Below are 19581 nucleotides of genomic sequence, written 5' to 3' on the forward strand. Positions count from 1 at the left end.
TTCTCCCAGTCAGGGTTGGGACAGTCCCATGTGATTCCAAGTCACTCTGTTTACACCTCTGATCATCTTTGATACCCTGATGATACTGCATGATAACTATCAGTGGCCTGCCTTACTAGATTGTTAACTCTTGGAGGACAAGAATTTTGTTCTTTACCCATTTATAAACCCAACACCTAGGGCAGCACCATGCTCAGAGTCTATATTCAGAAACTTTATTCAGGGTTGCCAGATAAATATAAGACACAGTTATTTCTTGTTTGAATGAAGTATAGTCGATACACATAAATTTCAGGTGAACAACATGGTGATTTGTCAAGTCTACACTATATGCTACGCTCACCACAAATGTAGCTCCCATCTGTCACCAAAGAACACTGTTAGAGTGCCATTGAATATATTCCCGGTGCTGTGCCTTTCATCCCCGTGACTTATTCATTCCAGAACTGGAAGCCTGTATCTTCCACTCCCCTTCCCCCATCGACCCAACCCCTAATCCCAAACTCTCTGGCAACCACCAGTTTGATCTCTGTGTTTGTGGGTCTGTTTCTGCTTTGTTTTGTTTCAGATTCCACATATAAATGAAACCATATGGCATTTGTCTTTCTCTGACTAATTTCACTAAGCGTAACACCCTGTAGGTCCATCCGTGTTGTTGTAAATGGCAAGATCTCATTATTTTTTTATGGCTGAGTAATATTCCATTGCATTTATACACCACATCTTCTTTATTCATTCATCTGTTGATGGACACTTGGGCTGCTTCCATACCATGGCAATTGTAAATAATGCTGCAGTAAACACAGGGGTACTATATCCTTTCAAATTAGTGTTTTCATTTTCTTTGAGTAACCCAGTAGTGAAATTATTGGATCATATTGTATTTGTATTTTTAATATTTTAAGGAGCCTCCACACGGTTTTGCATCAGTGACTGCCTTAATTTATATTCTCACCAACAGTGCCTAAGGCACTTCTCCACATCCTTACTGACACTTGCTGTTTGTCTTTTTGCCATATTCTGTCTGATGTAAGGTGATACTATGTCTATTAGCCATTCTGAGTGGTGCACTTCCTAGTGAAGAGTGATGTTAAGTGTTGTTTCAAGTGTCTGTTGGACATCTGTATGTCTTCTTTGGAAAAATGTCTATTCAGGTCCTCTGTCCATTTTTTTTTCTTGGATTCTTTGGGTTCTTTAGGTGTTCAGCTGTGTAAGTTCGGTATATATTTTGGGTATTAATCCCTAACCATATATACCATGTGCAAATATCTTCTCCCATTCACCAGGTTGTCTTTTTGTTTTGTTGTTTCCTTCACTTGGAAAAGCTTCTTATTTTGCTGTAGTCCCAAAAGTTTATTATTTTTGCTTTGGTTTCCCTTGCCTCAGGAGACATCCATAAATAATATTGCTAAAACCAATGTCTAAGAGATTACTGTCTGTGTTTCTTTTGGGAGTTTTATGGTTTCAGGTCTCATGTTTAGGTCTTTAATCCATTTTGAGTTTATTTTTGTGTATGATGCAGTTTCATTCTTTTGCATGCACTGTCCAGTTTTTCTAGCACCATTTGTCAAAGACGGTCTTTTTCCCCATTGGATATTCTTGCCTCCTTGGTTGTAGATTAATTCACCATATAAGTGCAAGTTTATTTCTGGGCTCTCTTCTGTTCCACTGATCTCTGTGTCTATTTTTATGTCAGTACCATTCTGTTTTGATTATTATAGATTTGTAGTGTATCTTGAATTCTGGGATTGTGATACGTCCAGTTTTGTTTTTCTTTCTTAAGATTGCTTTGGCTATTCAGGGTCTTCTGTGGTCCCATGCGAATTTTAGGATTACTTGTTCTACTTCTGTGAAAAATGATATTGGTATTTTGATAGAGATTGCAATGAATCTGTAGACTGCTTTGGATAATATGGTCATTTTAATGATACTAATTCTTGCCGTCTATGAGCATGGAATATTTTTTCCATTTTTTGTGTTGTCTTCCCTTTCCTTCATCAGTGTTTAATAGTTTTCAGAGAACCGATGTTTCACCTCCTTGGTTAGTTTGTTCCTGGGTATTTTATTCTTCTTTGTGCAATTGTAAATAGGATTGTTTTCTTAATTTCTCTTTCTGCTGCTTTGTTATTAGTGTATAGAAACAAAAGATTTCTGTATATTAATTTTATATCCTGCAACTTTACTGAATTCATTTATTAATTCTAATAGTTTTTGATGAATTCTTTAGCGATTGCTCTGTATAATATCATGTCATCTGCAAATAGTGACAATTTTATTTCTTCCTTACAGTTTAGATGCCTGTTATTTCTTTTTTTTTGTCTGATTGTGGTAGCTAGGACTTCAATACTATGTTGAATAAGAATGGCACGAATGAACATCCTTGTTTTGTTTCTGATCTTGGAGGAAAAGCTCTGTTTTACAGCATTATGTATGATATTAACTGTGGTTTATTATATGTGGCCTTTATTATGTTGAGGTATGTTCCCTCTAAACCCACTTGGAGAGAGAAAAATCTTAATCATATGTTAAATTTTTCAAATGGTTTTTCTGCGTCTGCTGAGGTTATCATATGATTTTTGTCCTTTATTTTTTAATATACTGATATATAGATATTGAACCATTTTTGCATCCCTGGAAAAAATCCCACTTTATCATGTTGAATGTTCCTTTTCGTGTATTGTTGAATATAGTTTGCTAATATTTTGTTGAGGACTTTTGCATCTGTGTTCATTAGGAACATTGACCCATAGTTCTTTGATTGGTATGTGTGTATGTTTACAGTGTTTTTGGTTTTGGTATCAGGGTAAAGCTGGCCTCATAGAATGTATGTGGAAACTTCGCCATTTCTTCTGTTTTTTTGGAATAGTTTGAGGAGAATGGGAATTAACTCTTCTTTAAATGTTTGGGATTCACAGGTAAATTCTCCATCTGGTCCTGGACTTCTGTTTGTTGGGAGTTTTTTGATTACTGAGTCAGTTTTGTTACTAATAATCTGTTCAGATTTTCTTCTTAATTCAGTTTTGAAAGACTGTACCTTTCTAGGAGTTTATCCATCTCTTCTAGGTTGTCCAGTTCATTGGCATATAATTTTTCACAGTAGTCTCTTATAATCCTTTGTATTTCTATGATGTCAGTTGTTACTTCTCTTTCATTTCTGAATTTTTAAAAATTTGTGTCCTCTTTTTTTTCCTTGATGAATCTAAAGGTTTATTTGTGTTTGTTTGTTTGTTTTTACCTTTTCAAAGAACCAGTTCTTGGTTTTATTGCTCTTTTTAAATTTTTTTTTTAATTTCTATTTCATTTATTTCTACTCTGATATTTATTATTTCTTTCCTCCTACTATCTTTGGGCTTTGTTTGTTCTTTTTCTAGTTACTTTGGGTATAAGGTTAGACTGATTATTTGGGATTTTTGTTTGTTTGTTTCTTGAGGTAGGCCTGTACCACTATAAATTTCCCTCTGAAAACTGTTCTTGATGTGTCTGAAAGATTTTAGATTATTGCAAGACACCAGTTAAATTTGAATTTTAGATAAACAATGAATACTACTACAAGTATGTTATTACATGGGGCATTCTTATACTAAAAAATATATTATCTGAAATTTAAATTAAATTGAATGCTCTGTAATTTTATTTGCTAAATCTGCCAACCCTACTTTATGAATGAGTGAATGAATGAATGAATGTCATTTTTTTCTGTATTAGAGCAAGGAAGCATTTTCATTAATTCCTGCAATTTTAGATTGAGTCAGCCATAGTTGAAAATTTCATCAGTGTGATCTGAAATCCTTGAATGCACATTGGAGGCATGTTTTATATGATCAACAGAGGGATTTACTAACTATGAAAAGAGAAACTTTTCAGATTAATAGAAGAGGCATGTGAGTTATGATGATTTACCAGAGGTAAACAAGAATATAGAGACTCTATTGCAGTTAGACATGTTTAATAGTAGTGAAGTCATAATAATACTGTCTAATGTTTACTGAGTGATCAGTAGGTCAGACACTAATCCAGGTGCTTTTGTACATGTAATTACTTATTCTTCATAATATCAGCCCTGTTAAATAATTTTATTTTCCCAAGAAAATTGAGAAGCAGGGAACTTAAGTTCTTATTCTAGATTACATGGCTAATTAGTGTCACATCTGGTATTTGAACCTAGATGAAGTAACTTTTGAATCTGCTCTTCTAATGACAATGCTCTGCTTTCTTAATGCAAAGATTTACCATGGACTTTTTAAACACGCTTAATGCACCTTGTGTGATTATATTGTGAAAAATCATTATGGAGCGAAAATGTATTTTCCAATTACTTGTAGAAATATTAAAAATAAAATCTCAAAGAAATGTTAAATATAGGTGTTATTACATACCTACTATGGATATCTATAAGACCTACACTTGCTAGTTTAACATTTTAAGAGGCCCATAACGCCACCCTAACAGGGGTTAAGGGTGTTAAGATGCAGATGTCCCTGCTGCAAAAAATACCTTCCTTAGTTTGTCATCTAGTTCCTATAATTGCTGCCAATGAAAGCAGGGCAAAAGGCAGTGTTGTAAACGACACAGGAGGATACTGTGTCAAACTTTTTTACTGCCCCCCCCCCCCACCACCACTAAGCTAGTATCCCTTCCGTGTGATCAGACCAGGCCAGTATCAGTTCGCTTGAGTCCTGCTCACTGGGGATGCCCATGGGCTGAAGGTTGAGAGGCGACCCAGGGATGGACAACAGCTAACCACGCAGTCAACACAGACAAGGCCCCTGAGGAGTGTAAGACTTCACCAGCCTCTCTACCCAGAAATTGCTTGTAAGAGTCCATTTCTATTATTTCATGTATTTACTTTAAAAACAATATTTATTTTATGATAGGTAATTCAAGTACATAATATAAAACTCAAAAGCTACAAAAGTAATTTTCCCTCCTTTTTCTGTCCTTTAATCACATAGTGTCTTCCCTGGATGTAATTACTTTTTTTTAACACACCCTGAAATAACCAATGCATTTTAATGTATGCTTATCTGTGTGTATTTTACATCAATGAGAGCATATACACATAGTTTTCCTCCAATGGTCTTTTCACTTAAGATATCCTGGAGATCATGTGTATATATTTTTTCTCCAGTTATTTTATTTTATTTTTTTTATTATGTTCAATTAGCCAACATATAGTACATCATTAATTTTTGATGTAGTGTTCAATGATTCATTAGTTGCACATAACACCCAGTGCTCATCACAACACGTGCCCTTAATACCCATCACCCAGTTACCCCATCCCCCCCCTTCCTTCTGTAAACCTCAGTTTCCCTGAGTCTAGAGCACAGAGGACCATAGTAGAAGGGAGGGAAAACTGAATGGGAAAAGAAATCAGAGAGGCAGTTATTTTAATAGTTTCTTTTAAAAATAGCCCCTTGTATTGTTGTAGAAAAAAAATTTTTTTTACAGATTTTATTTATTTATTTGTCAGAGAGAGAGAGAGCACAAGCGGGGGGGGGGGAGCGGCAGGCAGAGGGAGAAGCAGGCTCCCTGCTGAGCAAGGAGCCCGATGAGGGACTCGGTCCCAGGACCCTGAGATCACGACCTGAGCTGAAGGCAGACACTTAACCAACTGAGCCAATCAGGCATCCCGAAAAATTTTAATCCCACATTGATGCATATTGAGGTTATTTCCAATGTTGTTATTACAATGTTGTAGTAATATTTAATGTCATTATTTCCCAAAAGCGTGAGTACCTATGCGAGATAAATAATCACAAGAAAAAATGTAATACATGGTGTGAATTGTTATACAAAGCTGAATTGTCTACAAAAACGGTTACACTAGATTAGATTTTTACCAATAGTGTTTTCACAAGGACTTTGCATTTCTCTCACTGTGTTTTGTGGCCTGTTTTCATGCTTAAAAGCTATTGCTTACTTGTCTATGAAGGGTCCATATAATTTGCTCATTTTTTAATTGAGGTGTTATTTTTTATATTCCTATTGACTTGTAGAAACTCTTTACATATTAAAGAAATTAGCTTTCAATTATTTAGGTATTTAAACTGTATAATATTTTACAACTATTTAAAATCATACATAACTTAGAGTTGCTGGGCAAGGAAGGCAAGTCTAATATATTAAAATTCTTGGTAAAAATTGATACATTCAATGAATCCAGTATCCTGTTTGCTTTTCCTAATCAACACTGACTATTTTGTTTGTATGCAGGGGTTCCACTTCAGCACTTTTTATTCAGATTGGTTTGTATAAGCATAGCCTTGAGTTTCCTTTCTTTACCAATGAAGCTGTTTCTTCTCTTTATCTGTGACTCAAAGTTGATCTTCAATTTGGATGAAATTATAGCATGTTAGATGAACTGGACTCTAAAATCACTTACTAATATTGTTTAAAAAGCTATTTCTTTATTCAAATAATGCAAAATAGGAAATATTTGATGAGCAAGAACCAAAAAAGAAAAAAAAAAGGAAAAGATCTTTTATAGTTGTCTCTGTCTTAAAAATCTCAAAGTAATGATAATAATAAATGAAATTTCTAAATATTTCTCTTCCCTGAAAGAGCCCTATTAAAATCTCAATTTTAATTTTAAAGTATCGAAATATGATTTTATGAACATGTATTACATTTTCTTGACTTCTGATTGTGAATATATTATTTCAAGTGAACATGTCTAATTTCCATGTGAAAATACATTTTTAGTCACAGATAAACATGACTAATAGGAAAATTTATGCCATGATATACCACTGACATATTTAGATAGTAGATCATAATTATAGGCTTATCATGTCCTTTTCTGTTTAAAGCAATATCCTTGGATTCAGGTTGAATTGTCTCAGGAGCATTGAAAACCATTATAATTGGAACTTTTGAAAAGTGTCCACATTGCTAAAACTAATTACAGAGGAGAACAGAACAGTGATCTCAGTCACAATTTCGAATGTGGATAATGGGGCACTTCCTCAAGGTCATGTACTAAGTTGGCAATAGAACAAGAAATAAGAGACACTCTCTTGACACGGTGCCTCAGATTCTTTACAGGAGAGGACACACTCCCAGCTTGAAGGCACTTTAGGTAAAAGGCCTTTGAAATATGTGCCCACACAACTTAACATTGGTTTCAAACAAGCATCAGTTGGGATTTACCAGTACATCAGTTCTAGCCATCATTCTAGTATACTTCTGTTTCTGCTACTTTAAAGATAGGGAAAACAGAAGAATTACTTGTCAGCTCTGTGGAATGCAGAAGACATGCAGAAAAAAGACCAATGTATTATTTTATTCTTTAAAGTACTTAGGACCCAGGGCGCCTGGGTGGCTCAGTCAGTTAAGCGTCTGCCTTCAGCTCAGGTCATGATCTCAGGGTCCTGGGATCGAGTCCCGTGTTGTTGGGCTCCCTACTCAGCGGGGAGTCTGCTTCTCCCGCTCCCTCTGCCCCTCCCCCTGCTCGTGTGTGTACTCTCTCTCTCTCTGTCTCAAATAAAATCTTTAAAAAAATAAAGTACTTATGACCCTTAAGACACATGGAATAATATGTCTGTTAATATCTTCTCCCACAATGCAAACTTTCTTTGGCCCATTAAATTACAAAATTACATGTATCACTGTCTGAAAAGTAAAACCAACCACCGGGTTTATTTTGATCAAATTATTTTATGAAATATGGTTCAGAGAAGGGGAAGCATGGAGTTAAGAGGAAAGTGAGTGTCTGATTTGAGTAAAGGAACAAACATTTATTGTGTTGTACTCCGGGGTTGACTTTTTTTTTTTTTTAATAGAGGAAAAATTTTCCTTCTCCTTTTTTCCCTCTTAAATTAAAATACCTCTAAATCATTCAGAAACAGACCAGATGGCCTCCTAAGAAAGCCATGGCAACATAATATCTAAAATCTATTCTTCTAAATGACTAATAAAATAATAACAGAGAATAAACAAGAAAAGCAAACTCTTTCTTCTCTCCATAAAATACACTCCAGGAAGACATTCTTTAAATTTGTAAGACTTTGCCAAAGAGTATATTATTCAAAGCTAGAGTACAGGGCGCCTGGGTGGCTCAGTCGTTAAGCGTCTGCCTTCGGCTCAGGTCATGGTCCCAAGGTCCTGGGATCGAGCCCCACATCGGGCTCCCTGCTCAGCGGGAAGCCTGCTTCTTCCTCTCCCACTCCCCCTGCTTGTGTTCCCTCTCTCGCTGTGTCTCTCTGTCAAATAAATAAATAAAATCTTTAAAAAAAAAAAAAAAAGCTAGAGTACAGAGTAAATACTATTTGTACTCTAGCAACAGCAACAACAAAACTAGGAATTTCCTCAGTGGTTCTTTCATACCCTAGCTATAATGGAGTGTACAGAGAACACTCTTTAATGTCTAGATAGAAGAGCAAAAGCCACCAGTCACATCAACATCCACAGGAATGTATGTGTTCAAATATGGAATATAGAAGCAATGTGGCTTACTTTTGACCCTCACTTCAGCTCGTGTCACAAAGGGAGCACAATGGGAAAAGAAATAGCGGTATTTACTCCTCTGCAATTGCTTTCCCTCCCCTTTCAGTAATTCCATGTATTAGTTTCAACCATATGAAATGGCCAATAGCTGTGCAAAATTGCCAATTTCATTTGGTTCAGCCTAATAAATATCTATGGTCATTGTCATTGAAGCATGCCATAGAATATGAAGTTCTTAGGTCACATGAAAGATTCATGATGCCACCAATGCAACAGAAGTCCTAGAAAAAAACAATGTGAAAATGGAGTTCTTCCAAATTCATCACTCTTATTTAAGATTGTGACCTCCCATGGGTCGAAGAGGATTTGCATCCTCTGTGGAAGTGAATTAATACAGTGAGTGGAAATACCCAGCAGTGTTGCCAGGAAGAATACACTCTGGGGTTATTTTATGGATCACGCTTGGAATTGTTGTGCCTAGAGAAATATCCTCTTTGAGGTCGTGTCATGAGTCCGTACTCTTGATGAGAAGCAGAGACTGCCGTGGGTAGGCTAGTGCACTGGTGTTGAGCGTGAGTTGGTATATGTTCTTGATAATACAGTGATTTTTATGTGTTGGTTTTGTCATTACTCCTGCATTCTTCATTGGAAGAATCTAAAGGGTGGAGGTCATATTTTCTCTTTAGATATATATTTACATATATCAATGGGTATACAGCAACATCTACTTTAAAAAGTGAGAAGGCCACCAGTGTTCTAACATTACGCATCTAAAATGATTTCCTTGATACTTTATTTCATCATAGCATATGGAATGTTTCCTTTAATTGAGCTTGAGCTTTCCAGCTAATTGTTAAGGTTTTATGTATTATGGTAAAGGAAAAAAAGGTTCACTTAGTCAATCTCTCTTTAAAGATTTTATGTATTTAAAAGAACAAGTGAGTGTATAAATGTGAGTGGGGGGAGGGGGGAGAGGGAGAGAATCTCAAGCAGACTCCCCACTGAGTATGGAGCTTGATGCTCAGGACCCTTGAGATCATGACCTGAGCCTAAATCAAGAGTCAGAAGCTCAACAGACTGAGCCACGCAGGCACCCCCTTAATCTCTTCTTAAAAAATAAATCCTTAGAGTAGCACCCAGCACTGAACGATGTGGCCTTGCCCTCCAGTCTGTTCTCCTGGCCCCTGCCTTCTTTTCCTCAATCTCAGAATCCCTGCCTTCTTTGTTTTACAGTAAACTATTTCCTTCTTTTTTTACAATATGCTATTTCCTACCTCGGGGCTCCTGCCTGTGTTATAGATGTTTCCTAGAAAATACATCTCCTGACTCAGGTTGCTAACAGATCCTTCCAGTCTTACTGTTTAACATCCTCAGAAATGTTGTCTGTCCTCTGAATTGCCAAATGAGCACCTCCCTTATTACAGCTCTGATTGCATGCTGTTAGATTGGCATTTTCAGTTATATGCTTGCATACTGATTTAACTTCTGTCCCCACTAGACCTCAGGATTCAGGCATGCAGAATGCAATAGCCCCCAGTAAATATTTGTTAAAATAATTATTGCCTTATTATGATTATATTCACAAAACATGCAAATACTTAAGAATAATAGTGTTTGAAGGATATTCACCAAGATGTTAACCTTAGTTATCTCCTGGTAGGTGCCATCATAGTATTTTTTTATATTTCTCTCTTTTTTTGTTTAACTATTTTTTTTCCGTAATCAATATGTAGACCTATTTCTTAGGTGGATTTTTTTTTTTTTACCTTTATAAATGCTACTAAAAGATAGTGGAAGTTTGCATGGGTGAACTTTTGAACTGGGATGGAGGGTTCTTGGCAGCACCATCTACCTGTGCACAGGCATGAAGATAACAGCTGGGGTCTTCCAAGGAAACTGTTATTTGTCATGAGTGCAGGGCCTGAAAAGGTGATAGGTCAGAAAGTAGAGGACCTCCAACCCTAGATGACAGCACAGAAACTTTTCTTTCCTGGGTATTTCCTTTGGAAGCTCTCATGCAAAGAGTTGACACAGCTAGATTTAAATTTAAAAATGTGCAACCAAGTGCGACGTGGATGGGAAGAGGGATTGTGAAGGAGCACGGGGGCCAGTGATGAGGCCAGATCAGCATTCCTGGTTGGAATGGTGTTGACCCACATAGAGCAGTAGCTCTAGGAACATACAGGAAGGAGAGGGACAATAGAGAAGGCAGAGATAGAGCCAGTCTGAGCAAACCTATGCAGTCATGGAGAGATCTTTTGAGCCTAGGCAAGTGGAAGAATGGTGATGTCATTGACCCAAAGGGTGATGTCATAGGGTGCCCAATGAAAATCGAGGTTTTGCGATTAAGAGGAAATGAGTTGGGTTTGAATTAGATTTCAGTGGAACTTCCAGAGACAGGCGTCCAGGAGGAGAGAGGTAAAGGCTAAAATGAAGTCTTCAGAGTCATTTATAAAGCTAGTAGTTGATACCAGAAGATGACGTGAGATTTCCCCAGTGAGAGAAGTCAGAGCAACAAACAGAAGGCCAGAAACAGAATTTTGGAGGAACACCTATATTTTAGTGAACTAAGGTAAAGGATTCAGGAAAATAAATTGAGAAGGTGGTGTCAGAAATAATTGGGAGACTGCTATTATGGAAACTTAGGGAAGGAGTTTCCAGAGAGAAAGTGGAAAGGGTCACATGCTTCTGCGATGTCCTAATGTGATGATATGATACTGATAGCGAAAATTGACTGGTTGCTAACTCTGTGCCATCCCTGGTTAGAAGACATGTATTTATGTGCAGTGCATCGGTCCATTTTGCAGAGTACAGGAGGTGTGAGTCATGTGGGAATCACTTCACGACCAAGTAGGCAGTGGAGTCGGTGACTAGCCTGATGCAGCTTTTTGTCCAAGAACACTTACCTGCTCTGGGACCTAACTTTCAAACTGGAAGGCATGGTTGAATTCGCCACAAATTGTGCAATTCTGGTCCGTCACTAATTCAGAGCGTAGTTTCATTTTAAGTGGCTGTTGGATGTTTATCGTCCCACTTGTAGTATGTTTGCCTTTGATTTCTGAGATGGAAAGGGTTTATTTAGTCCGGCGTGAAGCAAACTCCACTGTGGACTTACACTGCTGCGCTTGACTAAGAGGGCAGGGCCGGGGGCCGTGTGTGGCTGTAAGCTCCAAGTGTCAGTGTGCATGAAGGCTGGCTCGGAGGGAGGGCTTGGGCTCGGGAGCAGCGCTCACATTACTCTCGAGCTGGGAAAGCTTCTCAGGCAGCTACTTTGCATGAACTACGTTATCCTTTGGCCTCCTACGCTCTGTGTCGTTCCCCTGAGGTAGCGACGTGCTCCAGAGTTCCCTCGCAGCCAGGAGGCATAACAAAATCGCTTCAGAACGAGAAGAGCCCGTGTAAACCCTTGCTATGGATTATTCAGACTCTGATAGTGACCCCACGGTGGGATACAGTGACGACGAAGATTCCAGTGATGAAGTTCGCAGCATCTCAGAGTCAGTGCACAGAAAACGGTGTTTGCAGATACTTGGGGTGCTTTTCATGCTCTATGATTTCATTGAAAGGAATTTCTAACTCCTCCAGAAAGGCTTACAAAGAGAGCCCCACTAAACTGCATAGCTTTGCCTGTGATGACTCATTAATCAACAGCACGTGGGTGTTGCTACGGTAGCTACCTGCACCGCAGCCCGTGGTTGTTAATTGTCAGGCTGCAGCCAACTAACACACAGGTACAGCAGTGGATGAGTAGGAGGTTTGGTTTTTAGAGACGATGTGCGCGTTAGACCCGGACTCTTGTGTAGATACAGGTGCATGACTTACTATAGAGAAGTGTGTTGAGTGTTAAGAGGCAGTATGTGTTTGGTGGATGTTTTTAATTAAGTATATTGTACATTATCTTATAATTCTAGTTATGAAATTATCTTGTGGTCAATGTCAGTGGGACTTCCAAAATCTCCTGTAGTCTTCTGCTAGAAATGATCGTATACCATGATCTGTCAAAAAGTAAAACTCAAAGAAAGCTGTTTTTATAAATAACAGGATCTGCCTCCTTCCTCTTTCTCTCTTCTAAGCCAGTATTACATGAAGCCCCTGCTAACTGGGCAGATGTTCTGTGTGAAACCAGGATCCTAGCAGCTGTGTATGGATAGAGAGAAGTTTAAAAACCACATGGAGCTCTTAGGACCTCTGTATTAGACGAGTATGTAATGTTTTCTATCTCAATCTCATATTTCCTCAGACCCGCAAAGGAAATAAGCAGTCACAGTATTGTCAGCTTCTATGAGTGATATTGTCTCGTTAGAAGTTTCTACCGTCTCTCCTAAAATAAGGGGTTAGCACATGTCAATACTAGATCAGATAGCACTCTGTCTCTCACGGGAGCAGGCTCTCTGAGTCCACAGGGACAGCATTTCTAGATACCTGCATAGACAGGCATAATGGCATGAAACACTTTAATAGCAGAGATACAAAGACAGCGTAGTGGCAACATGAATTTGGCATGGAATGAACTTGGCATTTAATTATTTCCTATTGTAACATTATTATAAAGCAATATCGCAGGGCTAGGACATAGCCACGGATAGGAATTCGAACCCTATTAGAATCAAAATGATTTATTGAATTAGCTTTGCCCTTGAGCAGCCAGAAACATATGAATGCTGTTTTTATTAACAACTAAATATATTTTTTATGGTGACAGACATTATGACTACTTACTGCACTGAAGTCATTTTCATTAGAATGCATTTAGAATTATTGTCGGATTGCAGTCTGGTAGCAGAGTGTATAAGGAGTGGGCTTTTGTGGAAAGACATGAGCTCTGGAGCCATCCAGATCTGTGCTCAAATTCCAAAGCAGCAACTCACGAGCTATGTTTGACTCTGGGTGCGCTACTTAAACTTTGTCCTCGTGTGTAAACTTGAGATAAAATACCCACCCTCTGCTATCTGCGTTAAGTGAGATTTGTTCGAATCACCTAATACAGTTCCTGATATATACTAGGTACTGAGTAAATGGCAAATATTATAATCTAATGATTAATATATTGTTTTTCCCCGTGTTATGCTTCTTCTCTCTTTTGACATATGTTACTTTACTAGGTACTATGCCTGATTGTAGACCATAACTTACAGATTTTCCTTTTTAAAATAGTTCTAATTTCTCTTGACTATGTGACTCTTCTGATATTTTATTTTTCCCCATCTCTATTTTAAAATATTTATGAGTTTTCTTTTTGTTGCAAGAAAATTGCATTCACTTGCAAAAGTAGATCCAATTTAGGCCAGATGATATAATAAAATTTTAAAATATTGCAAGTTTGTGATGAAATAATTAAAAAATGAATATGCACAGAGAATATATTCAGAACAAAGCATTATTTTGTATATATTATATTTTTAAAGACGTGACTAAATTGTCAAGATGGTAATATATTTTAGGAAAATTCAGATTTAATATGTTTTCTGTAAAGCTGTGATAAGTGTTCTTTTGGTTTTTTAGACAAGCAGCAAGATGTAGTAACGTACTACCATGAGCAACCTCCTAAGAAATAAGTCATTCTTGGGGCACCTGGGTGGCTCAGTTGGTTGGGCATCTTGCCTTCGGCTCAGGTTATGATCTCAGGGTCCTGGGATCGAGCCCTGCATCAGGCTCCCTGCTCAGCGGAGAGTCTACTTCTCCCTCTGCAGCTCCCCCCTGCTCCTGCACTTTCTCTCTCTCTGTCAAAGAAATAAATAAAACCAAAGAAAGAAAGAGAAAGAAAGAAAGAGAGAAGGAACAAAAAGGAGAGAAAAGAAAAGAAAAAAGGAAAGAAAAGAAAAGAAAAAAGGAAAGGAAAGGAGTCATACGATTTATGAAAGACCTACTGGGTGTTACTCATGTTTTCTGCCCATTGTTGTGTCCCCTTCACTAAAAATTCCTGCTCAGAAAGTATGATCATGGAGTTGAAAATATATTGTCTGTTCCCTTGGAGCAGAAAGAGTATCTGCATTCTGTTGGGTGGGAGCGTTTCGTAAACCACTGGAAGCGTGGCCACACAGAAGATGAAAGAGCCAGAATCCACAGAAGAATGCGCTTCTCTCCATGAGCTGGGCGTTATGATAAACTTTAACTCTGTCGCATTTAATACCCTCCAGGGAGTGCGCGCTCTTATCATTCCCACTTTCAAGGCTTTCACATAGCTTGTAGCTTGCCTCGTAAAACCAAGACAGTGTGAGTCCAAAACCTGCTCTCTGCTCGTCCTACGCACAGGCCCAAGGCTGTGGTGCTTTTGCCATTCTTGTACCACACTCTTAGTAGGCACCTCCTGCATGCCCCTGAATTCAGGGTAAGACGGGGAGTAAAACTAGCCATGGAACCTGCCCCCCTGTGGTTTAGTGGGAGGGGGATAGAATCACCAACCAAGGACCCCACAAATAAATGTATAGATGACAAACCACCATAGGTACTTGGGTCAAGAGGTACATCAGGCTGTGAGAACAGATGGGCGGAGAACCTGGTCTAGTTAATTCTAATGAATTGAGGAAGGGGCCTATAGGCAGGGGGGGGGGGGGGGGGTGGTTGATGTATTCAGCAGAGAACAGAGGTGGCCAGTTTGGCTGGAAGGTGGGGGTGTGAGGGAGGCACTGACAGAATCCTGCGGGGGGCCGAGGAGACTGGAAGGAAAGTTGTAGACTCAGAAGTGAGCTTAGTATGACACATGGATTAAAGATACACACTCATTCATAGTTTCTCTCCTTTAATAGCGTAACCTGTGAGAAACAGAAGTGGAAAGACTGCTTTCATAAGAGAAAGTGACGATATAATTCTTAAAAAAAAAAAGGCCTAGTGAAAAAGATTAAGAAATTTTACTTACAGACCTAAAACTAGCTGTGAACAAGTGGAGGGCCATGTGATGTGACTGTATGGAAAATCAATATAATCAAAAAGTCCTTCTTCTGAAATCAATGTATAAATGTAATACACCTCTACCAGAATCCCAGTGTGGGTTCCCTTGGAAGTGGAAACATGATTTTAAAGTCTCTGTGAAATATGAATGCTTAACAATGTCATCAAGCTATTTTTGAAAAATAATTTTAGTAAGGGGGCACTTGTTTACCAAATACTCAATACTAATGGTTACTATAAAACAACTGTAATTTTATTTCTTTAATTTTTTAAAGTTTTTATTTAAGTCATCTCTATACCCAGTGTGGGGCTTGAACTCATGACCTCAAGATCAAGAGTCGCACGCTCTACCAACTGAGCCAGCCAGGCGCCCCACAACTGTAATTGCAATATCATGGTGTAGCCACAGTGAAAGACAGATCAGTAGAAAAAGTACTGGGTTCAGAATATATGTGAGAAAGTAGTATATTTTGAAAAAATAAAAATTCAGTGGGTACATCTTTATTTTCAAGACTTTAACAGCCTACTATTAGAGACCTATGATAATTGGATTATGATTTTTATAATGTATTATTAACAGTATATTATTTCTGTATATTTCTCTGTAATGTATTTCAAACTTATATTGATCATTAACTTTGAAATTTTACTTTTCTAGGAAAAGGAGTACATTTTCATATATAACTTACTGTTTCTATGTAGTGATACTATGACATTTTTAGTAGCTCAGAATGAAATGTGAATGTTAATTTACAAAGTCTGTCTTTGACCTCTGGGTAAGACGAGAAAAATAAGGACACATTTTTAAAGGTTTAAGAAGTTCATAGATACACCTACAGTGACAAATTGGGTATTTCCAAACAGTATATACATATTTCAATCAGAGCAATTAAGATTTGTCAGATACTCTTGAAGAACCGAGAACTCTGGTGTAGATGAATAACTGTGTGTTAGAAGTTGCCAAAAGGTTAGCCACATTAAAACAGGGTCTCTAAGGGGATAATTAAAACAGATCCATTGTTCTCAAGGTTATAATAATAAATTCACACACAAATGGATTACTCAGTCCTCAGAAATATATCTTCGGGTCCTTTAAAAACTCTCATTACATCATTACCATCCTCATCATTATCCGGTTAACTCCTTAATTCCCCAAAGAGCACAGGGAACGAGGATATAAAATTTTGTTTCACTTATATAAATGAAACTTTAAGATTGAAAATTCTAACTCCTGGATTATAACTGTAGGATTTGAGGGATTCATGGCAAGAGTAAGGTGGTTCCTCAGGACAAAGAAATTTGAGACATGAACGAAGCGTAACCATGGGGATGGATAAATCGAGGGGTATACATAATTCACTGTGTTTCCTGAAATTAATCGCAATGATCACTTTTCTTTGATAGTAAAGGTTATTTTACTTCAACATCTCTCTCTTTTTTTATATAGGGAGGATGTGAGGACAGCAAACGTGATTGCCGCAGAGGCTGTGACCTGCCTTGTCATTGACAGAGAGTGAGTACACTGCGTTATTCTGTGTACTGCGCGCTCCGATCCGTGCCGTACATAAATTCTTGGAATTAGACGTTGTTTTATGGAGTTATTAACACTTGTTTGATATTCTTTCATTTTAAAATGAGCTGTATATTTGATTCTCATTCCCTATCATTCTTGGAGGTGGCTGGCTCTGCCATTCTGGCCTTGAGAGTTTCCACAGGGTGCTTAACCAGTGTGAGCCCCACCACAGTTAGCTTGTTTACGAGCACGGGCCATCATGCCATGTCACAGAAATGTCAGGATTCATGAGACACAAGGAAATCATGGGTCCCAGTGTTTTTTTGTGTTTTGTTGTTGTTGTTTTTGGTTTTGGTTTTTGTTTTTTGTTTTCTTTTTTACTGGGGAGGATCTTAACAATGCTAGCTATTTGAGTAAATTTTTAGAATAATATTATTACTGCTATAGAATATATAATAATATTACTAGTATTATTATTATTAAGAAATGGATTATTCCTTCAGCATGTTCTAGTTCTCTCTATTCTCCCATTCCCAGACTCCTATAAGGGAAGTACTTAAGGAATATGCTTTTGGAGAAAACAACATTTCAGATGTAGGCATATACCTAGGGCCATGACAAGTGTGTTTGATGATGCCCATCCCTGTTCCTTCCCTCCATCTGGCTTTGTTAGTCTCATTGCCTGCGTGCTTTATCGGTTAAACTACAAATACCCAATTACTGATGCTCCAAGGGCCTGGGTAAAATGTGTGTGCACGATCTGGAAGCAGTCCTCCAGACTCTTCCTCATTGCTGTATGTGGAGAGGTGTATCAGAAAAGCCAAGTGGCTGACTCAAGAGAAAGAACTGCAAAGCACCCTTTTGTGAAGCCAATAGATCTAGATAGGAGATAGGCTGTGGGTGTCAGGATAGCCTACCCCTGGGAGCCGGATGTGAGCAGTCCAGAATGATGGAGGTGCACGTGGGGCTCAGTAAGCTCTAGGTAGAGAAGGATCCAACCTGATATACCGATCTCAATTCTGGAGGCCCCTAGAACCAGATCAGTGGCATAACTGCAGAATGGGGTGTCTGTGAACGTCCCTAACACAGATATTCTTTATCTGGTTCCTACAAACAACCATTACCCAGTTGTTTCCTTCATTTGCCTAACATCTTACTGAGGATCTACCACGTGCAAGTCTTTGGGTTCGGTGCCATGAGAAGAATCCGAGGAGCAGCACAGATGCTGGTTTTGGGGGTTTGCTTCTACGAGAGAATCTGTGACCTATGCACAAGGCAGAAAGTGGGAAGGGTCCAGAGGACACACTTAGGGGAGTCCCGCAAAGGGAGTGATGACTACTAAGGAAAACCGGGGAAGTCTTTGCGAAGGACAGGGCATGATTGGGCGGATCCGGAAGTACAGGCAATAGAAATAGTTTGAACAGCACAACAGTTCTCGTAAGGGAACAATCATTTCAGCTGGCCGGGGGCAGGAGGGGAGAGGGGAGGCTGGGTCAGGGTGGTTGGCAGAGGTGCTGGGGCAGGTGAGTTCACAGACACGTTGGGGCTGGTTCACTCAATGTTGGGATGAGGGTAACTGAGAGTTTTATGCGACAAAATAGTGTCCCTCTATCACTGTATTGCTAGACTAATCTGAGAATGCTGAGTAAGATGAATAAGAGGCAGAATATCTGCTTAGCATCTGTACATCCAAGTGGTGATCATGAGACCAGTTACAGGGGGACTGCATTAGAATGAAGAGCTGAAACCAAAGGGCTTACTCCTTGACTGAATGTAAAAGGCATAGAAGGAATTAGGGGTGTACTCAGGATCAAGAAGATCTGGAGGGAGTATAGAGGAATCCATTTGGGAGGCACAGTGGTATTCCGTTACAAATATAATGAATGTGACGTACAAGATGGACACTCAGGAACAGATGCCCAGCAGGAGATAGAAAAAGTAAGACAAGAGCTCTTATTAGAGTCAACTTAAAATTCACTTAAAAATTGCTCATGTAGAGTTAACAGCTGAAGCCACGGGATTGGGTGGAATTGCATGAAAGAAGAGAGAAGAAGATAAAAGGACCAAGTTTAGAAGTTGGGAAAATTCTTACATTTAAGAATGAGGCAGGAGGAGGAAAAAAAAACAGTAAATAATACCAAAGTGTTGGCTATCAGAGCCATGCTGGAAACCTCACAAGCCAAGAGAAGATTCACGAGAGGAAAGACAGTCAGCTGCGTTCTGCTCAGGTGGAAGCTGAAAGGTATACAGATAGAGGGAAAAAGTTTCAGTCAGGTGGTGAGAATGGTGTCCAGCCTGCAGAGAGTGAGTGGGCACTGGGGAAGTGAGATCACCCAGACTAAGGGCTCTTTCCTTCAGGAACTTGGTAGAAGCTAAAGAGGGAAGGAGGGATGAAGGGAGGGGCAGCATGAGGCATTGGTGGGCTCCTGGAGAGTGTCCGTGTGATGAGTATGCACACACATCCAGGAAGATGGAGCAAACGAAATACTAGAGGGAATATTTGTTGGAAATGAGGCCACAGAGGAAGAGATGGTGGGCAAACAAGAAAAGAATACTTGGAGAACATAGGTTTCTTTTTTTTTTTCTATTTCTAAAAGGAGAGGTAGAAAATTTGTAGAGATGTAGATCAGGAAAGTTACAGAAACTCAAATGGTCTTGACCTTGCCTCTAAAGTATAAAGCAAGAGGGGTGCCTGGCTGGCTCAGTCAGTAGAGCATGTGACTCTTGATCTT

At 38.7% G+C, this 19581-nt stretch overlaps 1 protein-coding gene across 2 annotated transcripts in view; it reads left to right on the forward strand.

Moving 5' to 3' along the window:
• PRKG1 (protein kinase cGMP-dependent 1) overlaps nt 1–19581 on the forward strand; it is a 1214718-nt gene that overhangs the window by 1052503 nt on the left and 142634 nt on the right. For both annotated transcript variants that reach the window (XM_032430422.1, XM_032430421.1), the window contains exon 8: nt 16784–16849. In XM_032430422.1, coding sequence (XP_032286313.1) covers nt 16784–16849 — 66 coding nt within the window. The remainder of the gene's footprint in view (nt 1–16783; nt 16850–19581) is intronic.

This window comes from Phoca vitulina, unplaced genomic scaffold (genome assembly GCF_004348235.1).
Source record: "Phoca vitulina isolate PV1807 unplaced genomic scaffold, GSC_HSeal_1.0 scaffold43, whole genome shotgun sequence".
Taxonomy (NCBI): Eukaryota; Metazoa; Chordata; class Mammalia; order Carnivora; family Phocidae; genus Phoca; species Phoca vitulina.